This window comes from Protobothrops mucrosquamatus, unplaced genomic scaffold (assembly GCF_001527695.2).
Source record: "Protobothrops mucrosquamatus isolate PMUCROS unplaced genomic scaffold, P.Mucros_1.0 scaffold269, whole genome shotgun sequence".
In the NCBI taxonomy this organism is placed as follows: Eukaryota; Metazoa; Chordata; class Lepidosauria; order Squamata; family Viperidae; genus Protobothrops; species Protobothrops mucrosquamatus.
The window spans coordinates 570,397-591,040 of NW_015386614.1; the positions used below are offsets into that span (position 1 = coordinate 570,397).

The 20,644-nt window shown below is 35.7% G+C and overlaps 1 protein-coding gene across 1 annotated transcript in view; it reads right to left on the reverse strand.

Annotated features, from left to right (window-relative positions):
* Window positions 1-16,716: 16,716 nt before the first annotated feature.
* LOC107286289 (unconventional myosin-Id) overlaps window positions 16,717-20,644 on the reverse strand; it is a 68,208-nt gene continuing 64,280 nt past the window's right edge. The window contains exons 23-24 of the mRNA XM_015814639.1: window positions 20,409-20,522; window positions 16,717-16,936 (exon numbers count right to left, since the gene is read on the reverse strand). Coding sequence (XP_015670125.1) covers window positions 16,778-16,936; window positions 20,409-20,522 — 273 coding nt within the window. The 3' untranslated portion in view covers window positions 16,717-16,777. The remainder of the gene's footprint in view (window positions 16,937-20,408; window positions 20,523-20,644) is intronic.

Here is a 20,644-nt window from a genome sequence, read left to right on the forward strand (position 1 = left end):
GCTTGATTTTTAGGAATCTTGCCATTTATTAATGTAGTAAAAACAATAATGGAGGTTAGATAGTAATGATATTATCTTTGGGGATAAAAATAGAACATGAAATTGGGGGTTGGAGGATTTGCACAGAACTACTCAACATCTGTTGCACAGTCAGCTGATTGTTAAAAAAACCCCTGGAATTTCCACTTCATGATTAGAGGAAATAGGCTTGCCTAGGCAGGCCCGTTCATTGATTGTTAATATATAAGAGACTGGAAGTTTATGAAAACTTCTTATCATAGAGAGTTTCAGACATCTTTGGCACCTATGTTAGACACTAAAATGTTTAGTCAAAACACTTTGTTGAAATAAGGAATTCTATAGGGGTCACAAACGTGACATTTCCTGTCTCCCTCTAATTTTCCAAAACATACAGAAAGTAATTTTCCTATATAATAATTAGTGTATCATGGATTTTCTGATTTTCAAAAGTAGTAAGCAGTTAAAATAATACTCTCCCAATTAGAGGAAAGGGGATTTCCTAGATAACCAAGATATATGCAGCACTATATATAAGAAAGAATAAATAAGAAGGGATAGAGCTTAAATCCATTTTCAGTAAGATATTCAAGATATTCAATCCATCTTTCTTGAATTTTACCCTTCTATTACACTTTTCAAAGTAGCTTCCAAGTAGCCAAAACTGTGCATTCTATCTGTGCAGCATTTTTAGGAGTAACAGAAGACTACAATATACATCTACTCTTACATATTTTCACATCTCACAACAATTTCTCCTTTCTGTTGTTTTAAAGCTATCCACAGTAGCCCTAACTGTCTTCAAATCCTAGAAAGACATGAATAGATTATCTTATCACCAAAACAGTTTTTAAGTCCTCTAGAACAGGGATTTTCAACCGGTGGTACATTGGCACCAGGCAGATGGTACGTGGCCCTGCCCAGCCTAGTCAAGCGTAGTGGGGGAGGGAACAAGCCAAAGCAGCACAGCGCAGGATGTGGCATGAGAGAGTCCTCAGGAGCTGAAGGGCTGCTGGGGCGAGGCAAAGGTCCCAGGATTGGCACTTTCGGCTCACCTGGAAGAGAAAGGAGGTGGAGGGGGGTGGAGACAGGAGAGGCTATAAAAGGAGGCAGTTTGGGTGGGAGAGGGAGAGAGAAAAAAAGACACAGCCTTGGGAGGAAGAGGAGTCAGTTGGAGCTGCACCAAAGGGAAAAGAAGGAGGGGTGGGAGAGAGGAGAGATCAAATAAGCTGGCCGGGAGCTGAGAAAGAGGGAGGCAGGGAAGGAGGGAGGGAAACAGGAAGGAAGAGAGGAGGGAGGGAGATTGGAATGAAAGGGAGGGAGGGTCTGAAGGAGATCCCGCCTTAGTACAGCAGCAGCCCTGCCATTGACTTTGCTTGCCAAAAGGGGATCACATGACCTTGGGACACTGTGACCATCATAAATATGAATCAGTTGCCAAGCATCCAAATATAAATCACATGACCCTGGGAATGCTGCAATGGTCATAAATGTGAAAAATGGTCATGTCACTTCAGTTCCATTGTAACTTTGAACAGTCACTAAGCAAATTGTTGTAAGTCGAGGACTACCTGTACTTTATCACTTTTTTCCTTTTTACTGACCAATGTAAGTCAAGCACAGTAAATAAATCTTTGCTCCACTAAAGAAAAAATTCACCATATTTCTTTTCTTTTTTCTTTTTTTTATAAAAAGTTTTTTATTTATAATACAATTAAAACAAAAATGGACATACGTGCATTCCAGAGTAAATATTCCTAACAATTTGTTTCTCGTGATACAAAAACTTAATACATCATCCTTAACCTCTATATAAACCTCATTCTTCTACACAATACAATTATATATACAATTATATGTACAGTTTTTTCCTCTTATAAAGAGGAAATTCACCATATTTCTTATAAGAGGAAAAAACTGAAGCTGCATTATTAGGTTTCATACTTAATAATACACTCCTAATATGCATTACCACATCGCAACAAATGCTATTGAAGAGCTGAGCGATCAATCAGCAAAAAGTACAACTAGTCAGTTAGCAAAACATTACCCTCAGTACTCTGACAATATCGCCTGGCACTACTCATACAGGAAAATTGGCTACAAAATCTGAGCAGATTTTAAGAGGACCAATTTAATTACATGTTCCTCATGAATATATGCTGAAAAATGAACTACAAAAAATAAGCATTTTGCCTACCTGGATTTACCAAAATAATGGATGTGATAGAACAGTGCTTTTCTTGTACAGTTCCAAAACTGAAGCATTTAAAACCCTGCTAAATTCCAAGAAATGCTTATCTTCATCAGACTAATGATGAAACAAAAATAGCAAAGGTCTTTGGATAGTAGATTTGTATGATATGTATCAGAATAAATATTTTTTCAGTCAGTTACTTAATTACACCCTATTTTTTATTTCAAATAATAACTGTGCTTTTAAAGAAATATAAGTATGTGTAATTTATCTTTTAAAATGTTCTACATCTTCAAGGGATTTAAATTCCTCTTCTAATCTGAATCTAGCAAGTAATATATTCCTGCAAGTCTCTCATGAGAATCAATCAACAATAAAAAGATATGGACAGACAGCATGTGGTTGTGGCAACTTCCAGCTTCTGTCATTACTAGCCTTTCTAGTTTGGGCTGGGAACTGAGGCTTAACAACATCTGTAGGATAACAACTAGTAGCATGCATATACACTTGTCAGGGAATAGAAATGTTGGCCACACCTGCAGGACCTCACTGAATCTTGTTTATACTGAAAAGTTATTGTAAGAAGGTCCTCTGTATTTGTAAGAGTGGACTTTTTTCAAAAATTGTACTGTGAACTTTAGCTAACTCTTTTTAAAGAAAGAAACTAAAGTTAACTATGAACCATTTCTTCAAATGTTCCTTTCAGAACAGCCCAGAATTTTTAGGTAGCCCCGTTCTAAGATACTGTCTATAGCCAGAAAGTATTGTTGCACCCTGACAAGTTTTTTCTGAAAAGTAGAAACTTGTTGAGGGAAGGAGAAAAACTCTTTCCGATTAAAGTTATTAGACAGATGGTCTTTATTTCCTTTCCTTCCGATCAAAAGCAGTGGCAGCAAAGTAAAAGTCTTCCTGAGAACAAGAAGTCTGTAATTTCCCAAGCAGAGAACGAAATGCCAGGACAGCTGCTTGGGCCAGATGGATCTTTTGACAATTCCATAGTGCTTCCACTAGTGTAAGGTGATCAATATCAAGACTATGTGCCTGGGAATGTGCACAAAGACTCCTGGAGCAATACGTATTGGAGCTGAGGGAAGTAACTGCGTGACCAGTTCTTGCAATGATCCTTGCAATGGGTAACTAGAACTTTCTTGTACTAATGGAATTCAATGGACATTTGCATAAGATGGAAGAAACTATCTCTCCAATATGTTGCTATATAAGATCTAAATAAATAAGAAATATTAAAAAAATATATTAAGAATTATTGCAACAGATAAAGAGAGAAAATATATGTAGCTCCCTTATGAGAAAAAGATGTGCTTAGATTCCTTTTCTAAAAATGGTATGTCTAACAGCTATTCCACATTGCAAGAGCATTTTTTTTAAAAAGGTTCATATAAGCTTTAAGTGGTATTCTTGACTAGATTTTAATAATATATTACAGTACTTCATTTTTTAAAGGCCTCTATATCTGGACCTGAGAAATTGGATGGTCAAATGATTAAATTTCAGGGAAGTTATTTTAGATTCCATGTTGCACTACTAATGCATTGCTTTAGTTCGAGGTTGTATCAAGAAATTTATTGTTTTTATTATATTTTATTGTTGTATATTTTTTAATAATAAGCCACCCAGAGTCCCTGACTGAGATGGGCAGCTACAGAAATTAAATAAATGAATACATAAATAAATAAATGCAATGGCTTAATTTAACTGAATTACAATTGAAATTAAGAGTTTCACCCATTTAGGTTAGCATTATTAGTATGGCATAAAACTTTTCCCCCCATTGGAAATGCTCATTATGCCTTTTTGTCATATCTTTAGCCCTCTTAACACACATCAGGTACCGTGTTTCCCCACAGTCTTTTTTTTTTTTTTGCTTCCAAAAGAGGCACCAGGTCTTATTTTTTGGGGGGTGTATTTTCCATGGTCTCACCTTACGGCAGCAGCATCAACAGCTCCGCCCAGCCAGGCCACTTCTTCTACAGCCTTCAGGAAATGCCTCTGCAGCTGAGAATGGAGCTCTGAATTGACGTGTGTGGCACCCCTCGGCCTGCATTTCGCCATCAGAGGCCTTCCGGAAAGACCTCTGCAGCCAAGAACTGAGCTACGGATTGAATCTGTAGCTCAGTTCTCAGCTGCAGAGGCCTTTCTGGATGGCAAAATGCAGGCCGGTGGGGGGGGATCCGGAGCTCCATTCTCAGCTGAAGAGGCATTTCCTGAAGGTCTCTGATGATGAAATGCAGACCTGGGAGCGCCACAGAAGAAGTGGGCCAGTGAGGAGAGGCAGGTGTCGATTCATGGGAGGCCTGACTGCAACGATAAGTGGATGCGGGGCGTTTGGGGCAGCTCCACCCCCCAACCCACCCTAGCTTGATTTTTAGATGTGTAGCTGGCCTCAAAACTAGGGCTTATTTTTGGGGTAGGTCTTACATTCTGGAAAATACAATAAGAACAAGCCAGAAAAGTACTTAGACAAAGAATACAGATATAAAGGGAAAAACAGAACTAAGACATACTGAATGCCTCAGGGTAATATTTTGGAACACCCAAGATAATAACATGAATTTAGATATTTAAATAGGAAAATTGTGCCAAAACAACATAGAATGCTTATTCTAGCCCATTTTAACATGCCTTATATATGGCAATGCTGGAAGGAACATACATAAATGTTCCATATGTTAAACTTTATCATCTGTGCAATACAAAATCTGAAAACAGATAAACATCAACTTTACTGGTCTCTGAAATTAAAAAGTTTATTCAGGCCAATTCATTTAAATTATTTGTTATCAGATTCAAATGATACAAATCTCTAAACACTGCTACATTCAGGTCTTAAGGCTTAAAATTCATATTTGACAGTATTCGGATTACTGAGAAATTTAAGAAAAATAAAGCTACACTTCAAGGCAGATTCACAGTGAAACATACCATTTCTTTAATAGCTAGTCCTTGAAGTATTTAATTCATAATAAACTAAGAAAAGAAACCAGGATTTTAGTTTGGTTTTAAATGGATTAATTTTAAAATTCAGTTTATTGGATGTAATGGGAACTTTAAATATACCGTATATACTCGAGTATAAGCCGAGTTTTTCAGCTTATACTCGAGTCAGCGGCGGCGGTGGCGGCGGGGNCGAAGGGGGGAGGCCTGGCGACGCTGCGCCCTGCCGGGCGCTCACTGACAGGGCCGGGGGGGCCGAGGCGGCCAGGGAGGAACAGCCAAAATGCCCCCTCGGCTTATGCGCGGGTCACCAATTTTTCCCAGTTCTCTGTGGGAAAATCGGTCCCTCGGCTTATACTCGGGTCGACTTATACTCGAGTATATACGGTAATCTCTCACTCACATATACACAAAATCCAACTCTATTATATTGACTATTATGACATTTTATTTAGAGCACACTAAACTATTGTAAGTTCAGATCTAAATCTTTCTAGATAGGAGTACCATTTAAAACTTTGAGCTACCGTAGCTATAATTGTAGGCAATGTCCCACCAGTTATGTTTTGTGGGCCATACTTTCAATATCTTTTTCAGGAGGGAATAGTTCCTTAATTAACAACTGTAACAATTGGAATTAGACCTTCTTTTGAGCTGAAGTGTTCTTAAGTTATACAAGAGTTGTTTCTTCAGGATTGCATTTGCTCACCACCATTAAAAAAGAAATGTAAGTCTGTTCATTCAAAGAGCAGCATAGTCTCTTCCTTTTTTCAGGACCACCTCCTTCTGTTTTTAACATGCAAATAATAACAATAACAACAATAATATAACAATAACCTACCCTACTAACCTACTCTTAAACGGAATCATTTAAGACTGAGGCATGTTGAGGGCAACACTTAATGGAAGAGGATGAAGCAGTTACTTAAAGCTAGGCAAAAATTAGGGGGTGGGGGGAGATAAATGGGAGAGAAGAGCCTTGTTAGTTTATGGAAATAAACATGAAATCTGGTAGCATCTTCATGACTAACCAACTTTGTTGAGGCATAAATATTTGGGAGCAACAGCTTACTGTATTAGATGCAGGGAGGTTTCAATAAGTATCTAGGAATTACGCAGAAATTTAAGAATTATTAAGCATTTGTTGAACCATATTTTATTTTCCTCAAAGTACAGAGCACAACTAGCTCCTCCTAATTAAACAGAGATAAATTTACGATTTAATGTATTATTACTGTATTTTAATTGGCCTGGTGGGAGATGTTTCTGGGAATTTCTGTCAGAATAAGCTGATTGACCTTAAGTAAGAACAACAGATCTGCTGAGCAGGGAGGGAACAATTTGCTAATCTACCTCAGAAATCAAAATGTCTTGGACAGACTGTGGGATGTGAGTGACATTTTTTGTATATTGAAAAATAAATAAAACTTAACTTATATGTGCCTTTGGTATTTGGACTTGATCAGTATATTGACAGATTCCTTAAGATGTAGCTCTTCAATGACAACAGAGGCAGAATGATGGCATATAATTTTAAGTACAGTAATAAAATGAATACTTAGCATCCTGATATATACCATGTACTTTTAAGGATATTTGATTAAGAAATGCCTATTGGGCTTACTTTCAATCTAGAGGGTTATAATGAAGACTACAACATTAATACTAAAAAGTGTTTCACACCTCAGGATCTCTGTAATCCTTACAATTCTACAAGCAAATTCTCTTATTTTCATATCCCAGTTGGAGGTTTGCATTTCCTAAAGCACTGAGCTTTATGATTAAGATGATATTTTAGGCAGGAATTCTGATTCATAGTTTTAACTATAATATGAAACCAGCTCAATTTTCTGGAAAATGCCCCACAGCTTTCTGTTCTTTATTTTAAGAGACAGGAATATGGTGATATTTCCACAACTTTGATAAGAAAATTTAAACATATAATCTTCTTATTCATGTAAGTACAAGTGAGAGTAACCTTGTTAAACAATATCTCTGATTGCTAATGAGAAAAGCATTTATAAACATCAAGGCACAATGTACACATTAGACCACAACCATTATGTTGCCATTTTGGTTCATTAATTTCCTTTTGCTGAATACTCAGGATCAATCACTCAACATAACTTCTTCCAGTCTCACTAGTCATCTCAACCCATTCATTTTGCATATTAGTAGTTTGGTGATCTAAGACTTGGCTTACCTGTACAGCTTCTATGATTCAGCTGGTGGGGCATGTGCAGAGGGTTCACGTTGTTGTGTGGGTGTTAGCCTTTTTAAAGAAACTAGACAGCCTGTGAACTCTTGGGTCATTCTTCTTTCCCCTCATGCCTCCTCCTCCTCCTCCTCAGCTGACCCATGGGACTGCCTGCCATTTTGTTGGGGGAGGGATAACAAAGGGAGCTTTGGAGTGCGAGGAAAACTGCACCCCTGCTTTCCATTCTAGCATGTTACCAAAGACTCTCTCTCCAGGAAGGAAGAGAGTGCCTTGTCTTCTATATGCCACCCTTTTAGACAAATGAAAGCAACTATTGTGTTACTCCACCCATTTTCTTCAAACGAAACATGTTCAATGGCTCATAGAATTTTCTTTCTAGACCCCTTATAATTTTGACTGTTGTCTGAACACACTCCAGCTCATTAAAACCTTTCCTAAAATGTTTGCTCAGAATTGGACACAATATTTTAGGTATGATCTGATAAACACTATGATTTCATTTATACAACATGAAATAAAGGAGCTCAACCAGAGAAGTGAGCAAGATAATCCTTGTAGTCAGCTTCATTTTTTAAAAAAATCCTTGTTTCTCATTTTTATATAACATTGATTTGCATTTCTCATATGAAATATATACTCATAAGATATAATATAGGGTTTATTGCTTTTAGGTCAAAAATACTTGAGTTTTATATTTAATACATTGTTACAGAATTAGAATTAGTTTCAGAACTCAAAATTCATGATATGTTCTTCAGAGTCAAACAGCAATTCATGCCCAACTAAAATGCATATAAGGTTTCTATTTATGAAAACATTTTCTATAGTTCTGAATAGAACTATAGAAAGTAAATTTGAACCCAAAATGTATGCACCATATTTTATGGTGAGATGGGTGGCAAACAAATTTAATACATACAAAATTAAATACATTAGTACTCTTGTCATATTTACTAGAATATCACAGGGATGAATATAACAGAACTTACTCAATCAGACCGAAATAACGAGATTTCTTGATTACCACCTACATCACTACATAAATCCACGTTTGTATTTAAATATTTTGTAAAACTGTTGCCCACTTTTATTTTATCTCTCTGTTAGGTTTGCAAACTTTTATGCTGAGAATATGAAACTCATAAGTGGAATCCTTAAATTGGGTAAGAATTCAAAAGCATAGGTATATTGATAGCACAGTATACATGCATAATCAGATTTTTAACTTTCCAAAATAGGCAACAGGACAATTAAAATTCAAAGTATGTTTAAGTATCAGAATCTTGTTTGAATTAGGAACTTTAAACTCCGCTAAAGAAGAAAGGACAAAACCAGCCACTGTCTAAGGTTGCTAAGCAATATGATACTTTTAAAAAGGGAGGTGGAGGATTGACATTTAATATTTCTAATATGGAAGTTGTTGAAATGTTCAGCTACAGAGGGTATTCTTAAGCAGCTGCAGTGAAATAAAAGATATGACAAATCACTACGACAGATGCATTTAAGGCTGATGCTGCATATGCTTCATTTAATATTTTAGATCTATATTTTTCTCCCGTTGTGGCTTATATGACTGTTATATGCCTCTATCTTAAGCAAGGGAACTTACAATAAGAATAACAAAGGAAAAAACTCCAACAGAGTAAAACCCATAACTGATGCTAAACCAACATTCTTTAGCACATCCAACAATATAATCATTGGGCTCAATCTGCAGCAGTGCAGGCTAAGAGGACCCTGTCTATTAGTTATTAGCCAATGTGAACTGTTATATCAAAATAATGGATGGACATAGAACATAGACATTATTGCAAATGTCTGAATGCTCTGGCTTCCTACAGACTCTAGTCTTAATGAGGGGAATGTACAGTTGCCAAGAAAACAAATGGGCATTTCCATGAAGTTCATGGAGGCAAGTATGAACTGGAAGAAGACTGCATTTTTAAAAACATTATTTATGGCTACCTCATCAGCTCCCTCTGCTGAGTGCCTTCAAAATTTACCTTAGCTCAGAGACGGACATAGAAGCTGCATCAGCTACACCTGAGACTGAGACAAATGTCAAGTCCGGTTCTATACAACAGTCCCCTTAGGACGGTAATCAACTGTAGTAGAAACACTCCTCTACACTCCTATTCAGATGTGAAAAAGTGATGTAGCAATAACGGAAAAAGTGTGCAATCCTAAAGTGATGACTCCCAACTCTAATTTAAATTCCTTATTCCTACCACTCTTCTGCATCTTTCTAAGAATGGATTTTCTTTCTTCCAAAATAACTGAAACTAGGTTAATTTCAAGAGAGTACTTATTAGCATGCATAGACTGTCTTGAAACCAAATAATTTAATTTTGTTATAAATCACATATGAAACCATTTTATATAGTTATTTACTCTCCACTCCTTCAACTCTGCAAAAACAATTTAAATATTTTTTCATTCATAAATTTAAAAAGTCATACTTGTAAACATGCAACAAAAAAGAAGTTTAAATAAGAATAGATATAAGGCTGAAATAAAAAAGAAAATGTAAGGATCAAAAAGAAAAACTTAATTACACGCATACTGCTTTTAAAATGAAGAAAATAAGTAGAAGAATCCCTTATAAATGTATACGGTTCTTTTTTTAATTCATAAGGGATCTGGAGCTAGGGATAACCAATAATACCAAATTACACAGATTTAACAAAATGTCAGTTATTGTTAAGAGCTTCAAATAGTTTTCTTTAAATGTTCTTTAATTAGCATATTCATTCACTGTTTTTTAGATACAGTCTCTCTTCTAGTTTAGTTCTATTTAAAATATCACCACCACACCTTAGAAGACAATCAATCTTAAAAAGGGAATGGCAGAAATGTGAGGCAAACTGATTATTATCTATATATGAGGACTGTGACAATCAAATTTTGGAACCCACTGTGGAAACTTGGACAGGAATTAGTTAAAGAAGACACTGATATTGAGATAGCATGGCACCTGGAATGGGCAACTTCTAACCCAGATCTGTTTAATTTAGTGTCTCATTCAGTACATTGTCCCTCCAGCTTTGATTTTCCAAAGAAAAACTGGCAGCGCTTAACCAGATGCAAATCAACCATTGCAGGTGCCAATTACAAATGGGGGCTGGTTGTTAATAGTAACTCTGACTGTGGGAAAGTCCCACAAACTTTACATCATATTGCAATGGAATGCCCTATCTATCAGAAGATTCCCAGGATTCCTGCAATTATCATTTTGAAGGCACTGGTGTCCAATTTCAAAAGATCTAGATATCCGGCCATAGGCTTAGCGACTCTAGTAACTGCTCATACATAATTTTATTTTATTCATCATTTATATTCTGCATTTTTAAAATAATTCAGCACACTGGTGATTTTATTTTGATGCACATTTTATATACGGTTTTTGTGCAGTAATGCTGTATTCTGTTATACCACATGAAATAAAAATATAGACTCCATAATGATATATATAAAATTAAATTATAAAGCAAAACAAAATAAAAATACTGCAGTCATAGTTTTGTATTGTATAAATAATTATAATATATTAATCATAATTCAAGGCCAGAGTATAACCCCTCACTTAAAGAGGTTAATTAGTTAGGTACTATTTATTATTAATTACAAATCACTAACTAATTTGATACTTTTTTCAGTTTTAATGATTCAGGGGCACAGTATTAAAATGAGTAATCTCAAATTTATCACCTGGCTTACAAACTAAATAAAACAGGAATCAATTTGAAAAAAAAAAGATTAAAAAGATGTTCAGAACTGGAATAATAATTTTGTATTTTGCATTGTTGATATCTTATTTCACAACAGTTTATCAAAATATATTCCAATTCTAGACACAAACACTGGAAAAACAAAAAATGAATATCCAGATGTTATTCATATGAAATGACTATCTTATCAGAAAGGATTTCCCATATCAGATAAGATATTCAGATACAGTTCACAAGATCTCTTTTATGTATATTTGGAATACTGAGCTAAATGTTTTCTCAATAGCAGGGAAGCAGCAAGAGTAATAGATGAATTATTTCAACAGGGAAAAATATATTGGAATGGGTTTCTTCATATATATCTTCCCCATTTAAATTATATTCCTACTAGCTATGGACACAATTCTGAACATGTCAGGTGCAAAGAATGAAGACTATATATTAAATTGCAGTTCAAAAGGTTTATTGTTTAAATCTGTACATAAGGATCTAGTCAACTAAAGTTCAGTACTAAATTGGCATTAGACAAGACTCAATGGAATTCAAGGTTGAACCTGGACCATTTGTGGGAATGTAATGACTCTATGCTGATGATGAACTTAACTCTGTCCCCCAGTTCTGCCTACTTTTCTCGTATAAAACATTTGAGGAGGACAATATGTCACAGTTGTCCCTATATACCATCTTCTGATTCCTATTCCACAAAATATTGCCTCCTCCCAGCAATTTCAGATATCCTATTACATATCCTATTTCTAAGAGATGATGGTGAAAATAGAATCTTTCATTTGTGGTTTTTCTTTTAAAGCTATAATTCCTGAGGGAGAGTGCCTCTTTCTGGAGGAGTGCCTCTCCTAATATGAAGGTACCCTATTATTAGGATATGTAGGAGAGGTTCTTTTGCAGATAGCTTGGATGTATAGTATAAGGAAAAGGGCAGTTAATGAATAAATGTATAACTAAATTCTATTTGAGGAACAGTCTTGCCCCAATTGGATGGGCCTGTTCCACTTTCTTTGGCATGCTGGGATTCTGTCGGTCAATGACATTCAGCTGGCAAGGTCTAGGAGAAGAGTTTTTTCTGCCATGATCCCACTCTTTGGAACATCTTGCCACCAGAGGAGAGATCCACCCCACCCTTTTGATCTCCCTGAAAGTCATTAAAACTTGGGTCTGCCAGTTGGGTTGGGGCTCCAATAGGAACGCTTTACCCTGGAGGTAGTTGCTGGAGTAATAGAGACAATCCCATCTCCATACTGCTTGTGCCCTTGGTTCTTAGTTTTATCTAATTCTAACTCTTGTTAATTTTGATGTTTTCTTACTAATGGTTTTATTGTATTGAAAACTGCCCAGTGTCATTTTGGATAAGATGGGATAAGTGTAATAAGCAAGTAAATTGTATGAAATTTATTAAGCTAAGCAAAATCTTCATCTTCTTTAAAGGGCATCTTCATGTTATTGCACAGAGTTCTTTATTCAGCAAATGCATTTTTTTATTCAGTCAAGCAGCTTGTCTGTGCACGATTAAAATGGGAAGGACACTGTTTGCAGTGATGATTGTATTCCTCCTCCCCATCATAACACATTCAAGTTCATCTCAACATCAAGCTTGATCGTTGGTTAAATAGGGCATCTGGTACTTAGATCATGGTGTCTTTCTTCCTTTCCGTATCCTAAATGTGTCAGTTCCCTTCATGTACTTCATGTGGGATATGGGTAATGTAAGTTGGCTTTCAGGTTATTTTAGATGAGAGATCCTTGCTTTAATATAATAATATATCCTAAATATGTCAGTGCATCTGGGATAAAATTCAGGTTTTAGTTGAGGCATACTGGTCAAAATGTGCCAACCACCAAGGACTGTGATCTAAAGCAGAGGTCCTCAACCTTTTGGGCATCAGGGTCTGGTTCCGTGGAGAGAGGTTTTCCCATGGACTGGAGGGGGCGTGGTTTTATGTGCTGCCTGCATCTCACAGATGGGGCTTTGCTTGTTTGTTCAGACTGGTTGCTGGCTTACCACGGCCCGGTACTGGTCCATGGACCGGAGGTGGGGAACCCCTGATCTAAAGCAAAGTTGTGCAGGATTCTGACTGAATGCAAGTCATCCTGTTAGTTAGGTAGAATGGACAGGTGGAAATGAGATGAGAGCATACAGAAAAAGTGATTCAGCCAAGGAAGGACGAGAATGATTATTGCTTGGCATGTGGTTAGAAAAAAGGTTAAGAATATGGCTAAAGATGAATCTAAAAGCAGTACTTGACTGACGGTGATGAAAGATTGAGAGAATTAATGAAGGATCTGTGAATGATGAAAGGTTATGAATGCAGGACAGAGTAGTTATTGTTAGTGTTGAAAGCAAAAAAATGGACACGAAAGAAAACTGCAGAAAAAAACTCTGTTCTGTGTGAAAAAGAAACATTAGTTTATTAATTAATCTCCCAAATGAATGAATGGAAAGCAGGCCTCAAGAAAATTATGCTGAAACTTTTTGTAACTGATTGAAAAGAGTTATGTTACAAAGTACTATGGAAATATGTGGAATTATACTGTACTATTCAGATGCAAAGGCAGAAATTATGAAGTACCGAGAACTGTGCTAATATAAGCCATATTTAATTATGTTTTCTTCTTTTTCTTTTTTTTCTTGTATTTGATTTCTTTGATTTACTATTTTTTACTCATTTTCTGTACTTCGTATAATATTGCTTATCCCGAGACTAGCGCCGGATGGTGGTGGTTATATGTATGAGTACTTTTTTTTTTAAATCATGCAGTACTGTATTCTGGCACAGAGAAAAATTTATGAAAGCAGTAATCAGCATATTATCATTATTTCCTATAAGCAATCAATTAGGCAACAGGGCTAGGGGGAAACACAACAAGATCTCAGATTTAAATTTGTTTTGTTTTGTTTGTATTCCACCTTTATTATTTTTACAAATAACTCTACATCTTATACTGAGATGAAGTGGGGAGAAAGCAGGAAAACATATTATAGTACTACAGGTAGTTCTTGAGTTATGACCACAATCGAACCCAAAATTTATGTTGCTAAGTGAGACATTTGTTATGTACGTTTTGCCCCATTTTACGAACTTTCTTGCCACAGTTGTTAAGTGAACCACTGCAGTTGTTAAGTTAATAACATGGTTGTTAAGTGAATCTGGCTTCCCCCATTGACTTTACTTGATACAAGGTCACAAAAGTGGATCACATGACCCCAAGAGATTGCAACCATCATAAATATGAGTCAGTTGCCAAGCAACCAAAGTTTGACCATGTGAGCATGGGGATGCTGCAATGGTCGTGTGAAAAATGGTCATCAATCACTTTTTTCAATGCTGTCATAACTTTGAACAGTCACTAAAATAACTGTTGTAAGTCGAGGACTACCTGTACTTTATTCACCTTCTCTCTATACATATGTCTTCAGGAAATGGGAATGTTTAAGCGTGAAACAATAAAAAAAAAAAAGGGAGTACAGGCAGTTCTCAACTTACAATTTTAATGGAGCCTGCCCATTATGGTTGCAAGTCATGATGGTCTTTAAGTAAGGCGCCCACATGACCGCCTCATTTAACAGCTGTCATCTCTGCTATCCCTAGTGTGGATGTTAAGTATTAATTAATTGCAGGTGCTCCGAAAATGGCACCCGCTTCCAAGACAAAGCCATAGAGTCTAGGGATACTGAGGGGTAGAAAAGCCTGGACATCCACAGAAAGTAAGTGATTCGGGTTGGGGTGTGTGTGGAGGAGTGTGGAATCTGGTGGGGCAGGATGGGGAGGAGTTAGGTGGCGGGGCTGCTGCAGCATCCCTGCAGTAGATTGAAAGAAGCAAATCTGCCTGGATTTTGTTCATGTAACCACAGGAATGCTGCAGCTGCTGTAACTTTGAAACTGAGTCATAAGCAGCTTTTCAGAGGTCCATTGTAACTTAGAATGGTCACTAACCAACCAGTCGTAAGTCAAGGACTACCTGTATATGTGTATGTGTGAGAATGCACAGTGGTGGTTAGAGTTAAGAAAAGAACTGGAGTGTAAGATTCAGGAATTTTCCCATTTATAATCTGCATTTTAGTAATCAATTCCTGTCTATTCACCCAAGGCTTTCCTTTCTTTCCTAGGTTCTAAATAACTACCATATAAAAAAAATGAATGCATTAATTCTAGAAATAAAATTTATTTCCAATTATTAATTTTATTTAATTTAACAATTAAAATTTAACTCAGACATAAAAAAAAATACCTAGTGTTTGATTCCATATTATCTCCCTTTTAGCAATCAGTCCAATTCTTTTGACCTTTACCATTACATCAAACCGGCTATTCTAATGCAAGATTAGCAAAAAGTTATAGAAGCGAAGGGCAAACGCTTTCTATGAAGCTGATGATTTTTTTTTACACAATACTTAATATGGGTAAAAGACCTCAAAACCAAGCCCCCTATGTATATGATGGTTCTTTGCTGAAGTTGATTTAGATAATAATATTGATGAACCTTTGTTTCCATTTAGACCAGATTCTCTCAGGGCCAAGCAAATGGGTTGATAGTTCACAGCACTGTATATCCATGAGAATGCCAATCTTCCATAAGGAACTAAAATGTTTCATAGGATCAGGAAAATTAAAGTGCTCCAAAACAAGAAGAATTACAATCAGAATGCCAAAACTTGCTTTTTTTTAAAGATATGAAGAATATGGTAGCTATTAGTAACCTAAGGTATCATATTTTAAATCTGTTCTTTAAACAGACATAAGGAAAAATCTAAAGTGCAAAAGAAATAGGCAAATCACTGCTGCAATGTCAGTTTTTGTTAAGATGAGGATGGGAAGGAACTGCGAAATAGAAGCTGAACACTTTTCAAATAATACACATAACGGGTGGGTGTGAACAGGAAATGGAAGTTCTAATTAATAAAATCTATTGAGAATACAGTACAGCACAGCAGAACACATTGCTTCTCGCAAAAGAAATAGTCTTGATGCAGGACAGTTATTAGCAGTCACGTTTACCGGTTCCTTTTACATTGTTTTACAAAAATACATGTCACCTAGATCCGATTTTTGTCAATGGTTGAAATGAAAAAAACCCCAGTATATATAACAGTGCCAAAACAAACCAAATTAGCAGGATCAAAGTTGGAATTTTTTCAAATTAGGAAAAGAAAGAAGACAGGAAATTCCAACAATCAAATTGTAGATAGAGGACGGAAAAAAGGCTACAGGAAGTCCTCAACTTATGACAAGAATTAAGACCAGAATTTTCATTGTAAGTCATTGCGGTCTTAAGTCAAAGACCAATTTTACAACCATTTCAACAATGATCATTAAGTGAACACTGAGATTGTAAGTACAAACCATTCTTCCAAATTGCTTTTTTTTTTTTGCCATAAACTGGCAAAAAAAATTGCAAATCCTGATTATGTGACTGCAGAACACTGCAACTGGTCGTAAATGTGAGCTGGTTGCTAAGTGCTTGAATTGCAATAATGTGACCATGGGGATGATGCAAGAGTCATAAGTGCAAGGAATGGATTTTTTTCAGCACCATTGTAACTTTTCACAGTTGCTAAATGAATAGTTGTAAATCAAGGGCTACCTATATCATCAATTGGCTTAGTTTTTACTTTCATATTTGTTTCAGATTCAGAGGTGCATATTCCTCTTACCTTTTGAAGTGATTTGCCACGACTCCAACCAGCTCCCCAATTCTGTTCTCATTAAGTGAATGCATACTGACAAGGCAAACAATTAGATCGTTGTTGTCTTTTGTGTGGAAAACCACAAGCTGATCCTTTCCATTAGAGACACTCAGTCCTGTTAGCTGCATGAAATAAGAATGTTAAAGCTAGCAATGTTTTATGCTGTAGAATATACTTTATAGACTAAAGGCAAGAATATTTAGAGTATTTGTTGCCTCTCAAGACAATCTATTATACAACGGCTTTCTTAGGTCAGATTCCCACTTGTAATTAACCATGGAACAATCGTGTCTCAACAATATAAATTTTCCCATGTCACTTTGTCATTGCCCTTACCATCTTGTCCCCAGTCCATGAATAAGCGGATGCTGAATGATAATTATCTCTACTGCTATTCAACATTCTCCCAACAGCCTCAATGTTAAAAAAAAATGACAAAAGTATACATAGACTAGAATGTTCCACTATATTTACATTATCCAGGCCATTAATTTCTTAAGGTATGTAAAGAGATGTCAAATTTCATAATTAGCTTCTATTGAAGCACAAAAAAAAGCCAGTTTAGTCTTCTAGAACTATCTGTCTCTGGATGGGAAAATTAAGACTGAGTCATGTTCTGTGGAACAGAAAGCTGGTGTTATAACAGAACCTAAAATAGCAATACTTATAGGTAGAAATGATACTACGTTAATCCAGTTTAAAGCCTACCTGTTCAAGCAGGTATACTGCGTTATTAAGCATCTCACTTATAAGGTTCACTAATATTTCATATTCAGTTAAAGGAATTCTCAATTCCAGACATGTCAAACTCGCGACATCACGTGACATCGCGCAATGTATCAGGACTGTTTTGCCATTGCCAGCAATGGGGTGGGCATGGCTTCCGCGTGATGCATCCGGCCCGCAGGCCGGCATTTTGAGACCCCTGATTTAGGCTATATCGTCTCACAATGAGATGAGATTATTGGAGAATTCTGGCTTAACATGACATGTAAATGCAGTCTCGGTCTATAATTTGTTTCAGTAATTTTTGAAACAGAAAGGTAATTTATGTAACACAAGCCTGGGAATTTTATAATCAATTACGTACATGTTGTTGGCATGAAATAAAGAATTGATTTAAATGTAATCTAATAGTTGGGGAATGGCATGAATAATGGTGGTTTGCCCTAATAGGAGGACACACTGAAGCAACTGAACAATTGCTTTGTGATATACCTTACATTAATCCACATTCTTAATATACCAAGTTGACTGCAGTAATTGATCCTGGTTCATTTTAACAAAAATTGTCTGAAGCAATAGTAATACTATGTACAACTTTTCCTTTTAGTAAAATCAATAAATTATAAATTAACAAATGAAATCCTTTAAATACAGCATACCCTTGCTAAATATAAAGTGAACATATTTCTTCCATATTTCAAAAATTTCCTCCATTTTTGAATTTTTTTCCTGCAACATCATTGTTCTCATCCAAAAAATAATTATTTCTACTTCTAGATGTCAAAGACGCCAAGTAAATATTTCTACTTGGTGATATCCTTTTTTTTAAAAGGTTAGAAGTGATATGTATAGCTTCCTAAGCTAGAAAACAAGTTGCAGGAGAACCAGACATCAGTTGATGCCTGCTATGGCAACAGGTTCCATGGGGATATTGCGATGTTGACAAGGAAGCTTTAGAAACCACAATGGTGAACATGGGTTGATAGACAAATGAAGCTCAACAAGCCTGGTTTCAGTACAGACACTGTATTATTTAAAATTAATAACGATACGTATAAGAGGAAGAAATAAACATCAGTAACTGAATATTATTCTCTCCACAAAATTTCTAAGGAAACTAATTTCTAGGGCTTCTCGGGAAAAATAAAAACTATAAACAATACATCAACTACTTATATTATGAAATAGGATAAAAAAATAAACATAACTGGCTTGATGTTTTTTAATTGAATAGCAATTTAAAATCTTGAGGCTGGTGGTTTATTTCTTTTAAAAAGTATTTTAATATAATAAGAACAGAAAAAAAACACTCCACTGGGCAAAATCACCCACTTAGGGCCAGCATGCTGATGGTAAATGTTGCTAAATGTGTTGCTATATGTGCCCTATTGATGCTAAAGGACTAGACTAGCTATATCACTGAGCACATAGCAACCATTGTTGAAAACATTCCCATGACCAACTGAGGAAGAAAAAAAGGGATTCTATTTGAATATGTTAATCATTTCATTTCATTTGTTCCTCTCAGTTGCTTTTTATTCAAGTTATACCTGGATCTGTTATTATATGCATTCTTATACATTAGTAAAACTGATCCCAGCATTGGAGATTTTAAGCTTCAAGATGATGCTTAAAAATGCAATTCTAAATATTTTAAATGCCTTCATTTCTTCCCTTAGTATTCTAAATTGCTCTCATTACATTTAAATTCCAGATTTCCTTGGGGGAAGTCAAGCTTATTGTTAGATAGGAAGGACAGTACATAAACTAAATTAATCATAAATTGGTTGGAAGTATGCTTGATGGACACACATCTGCCTTAAAGGAATGAACATATGCTAAACAAAAAAAAAGTCTGTTTAATTTTGAAAAGTCACTATATAAGATGATTTCATTAAACTTTTCACTGTAAGAATGCTTGTTAATATAGTATATAGAAAACCACTTCCCTCTTGGTCCTCTCTAAGGCATAATTAACTGGAAGATAAGAAGTGTTTAGGAAGTTTCTCACAGCAACTGAAGTAATTTGTCTATCTAAACCTTCAAGAGAAATCTTATATACTCTCTCTCTCTCTCTCTCTCTCTCTCTCTCTCTCTCTCTCTCCTCCCTCCCTCCCTCCCTCCCTCCCTCCTTCCTTCCTTCCTTCCTTCCTTCCTTCCTTCCTTCTCTCTCTCTTACAGCTACCGGTACTTAGCATTTTTACTCTTAACAGTGTCAAAAGACCAAGCTATTTTAATATGATTTGGCATATTTTAATTGCTATTCAAGACAAGTCATTCCTAAAACAAACAAATTTCAACAATAACTTATAATTGGAGAAATGTATTTCCCAGCCCAGGGTATCCAATCAGCTCCTGAGAGGATTATTAGTGAGATGAAGGGGAAGGGTTTACAAATGATATCACTGTTCTTGCTTTAAAAAAAAATTCTGACCTTTTAACTTGGGATAACCCATTCTGCACTAAGACATACAGCAGGAAAGCTGAGTAATATAGCAATACAGAATAAAGGATTGCAATGATAATGGGAAATGGGAGGGGAAGGTCAGTAGATACTGTATGATTACACTGAGAAGTATGGAGTTCATAAAGCATGAATAGGTACAATAGCTAAAAGCAAAATTTGGATAAGGGTTTCAAGATTTATATCTCTGGTTGGGATTGCCAATGTTATTTTAAAATGATCATATTCTGTTAAACCATGCTGAAATTTTCAACCATTGGAAATTATAGCAAGTAAACAGTACAACAAATAGAAACTTTCTTATTATATAACCACAATATATATAGTATATTTTTAGCAAGTAACAATGCATAAAAAATAAATCCCAAAGAAAATATTCCGGAAGTCAACAGAGTAATACTTACATTATACAATGGGATAGTTTTCATCACTTTGTAGTGCTTTACAGGGTCCATCTTATAAAGATGCCTGTCAGTTATAAAAATTGCTCGATTTTCTACCTTATTGAAGCGGTTTATCTGCAAATAATTAAAACACACACCAGTATTACAATTATTATCTTAAAAACAGTACAATATATTACACACAAACTGAAAGAATTATTATTGTGAAAACCGGAATCTTGGTCTGCATTATATAG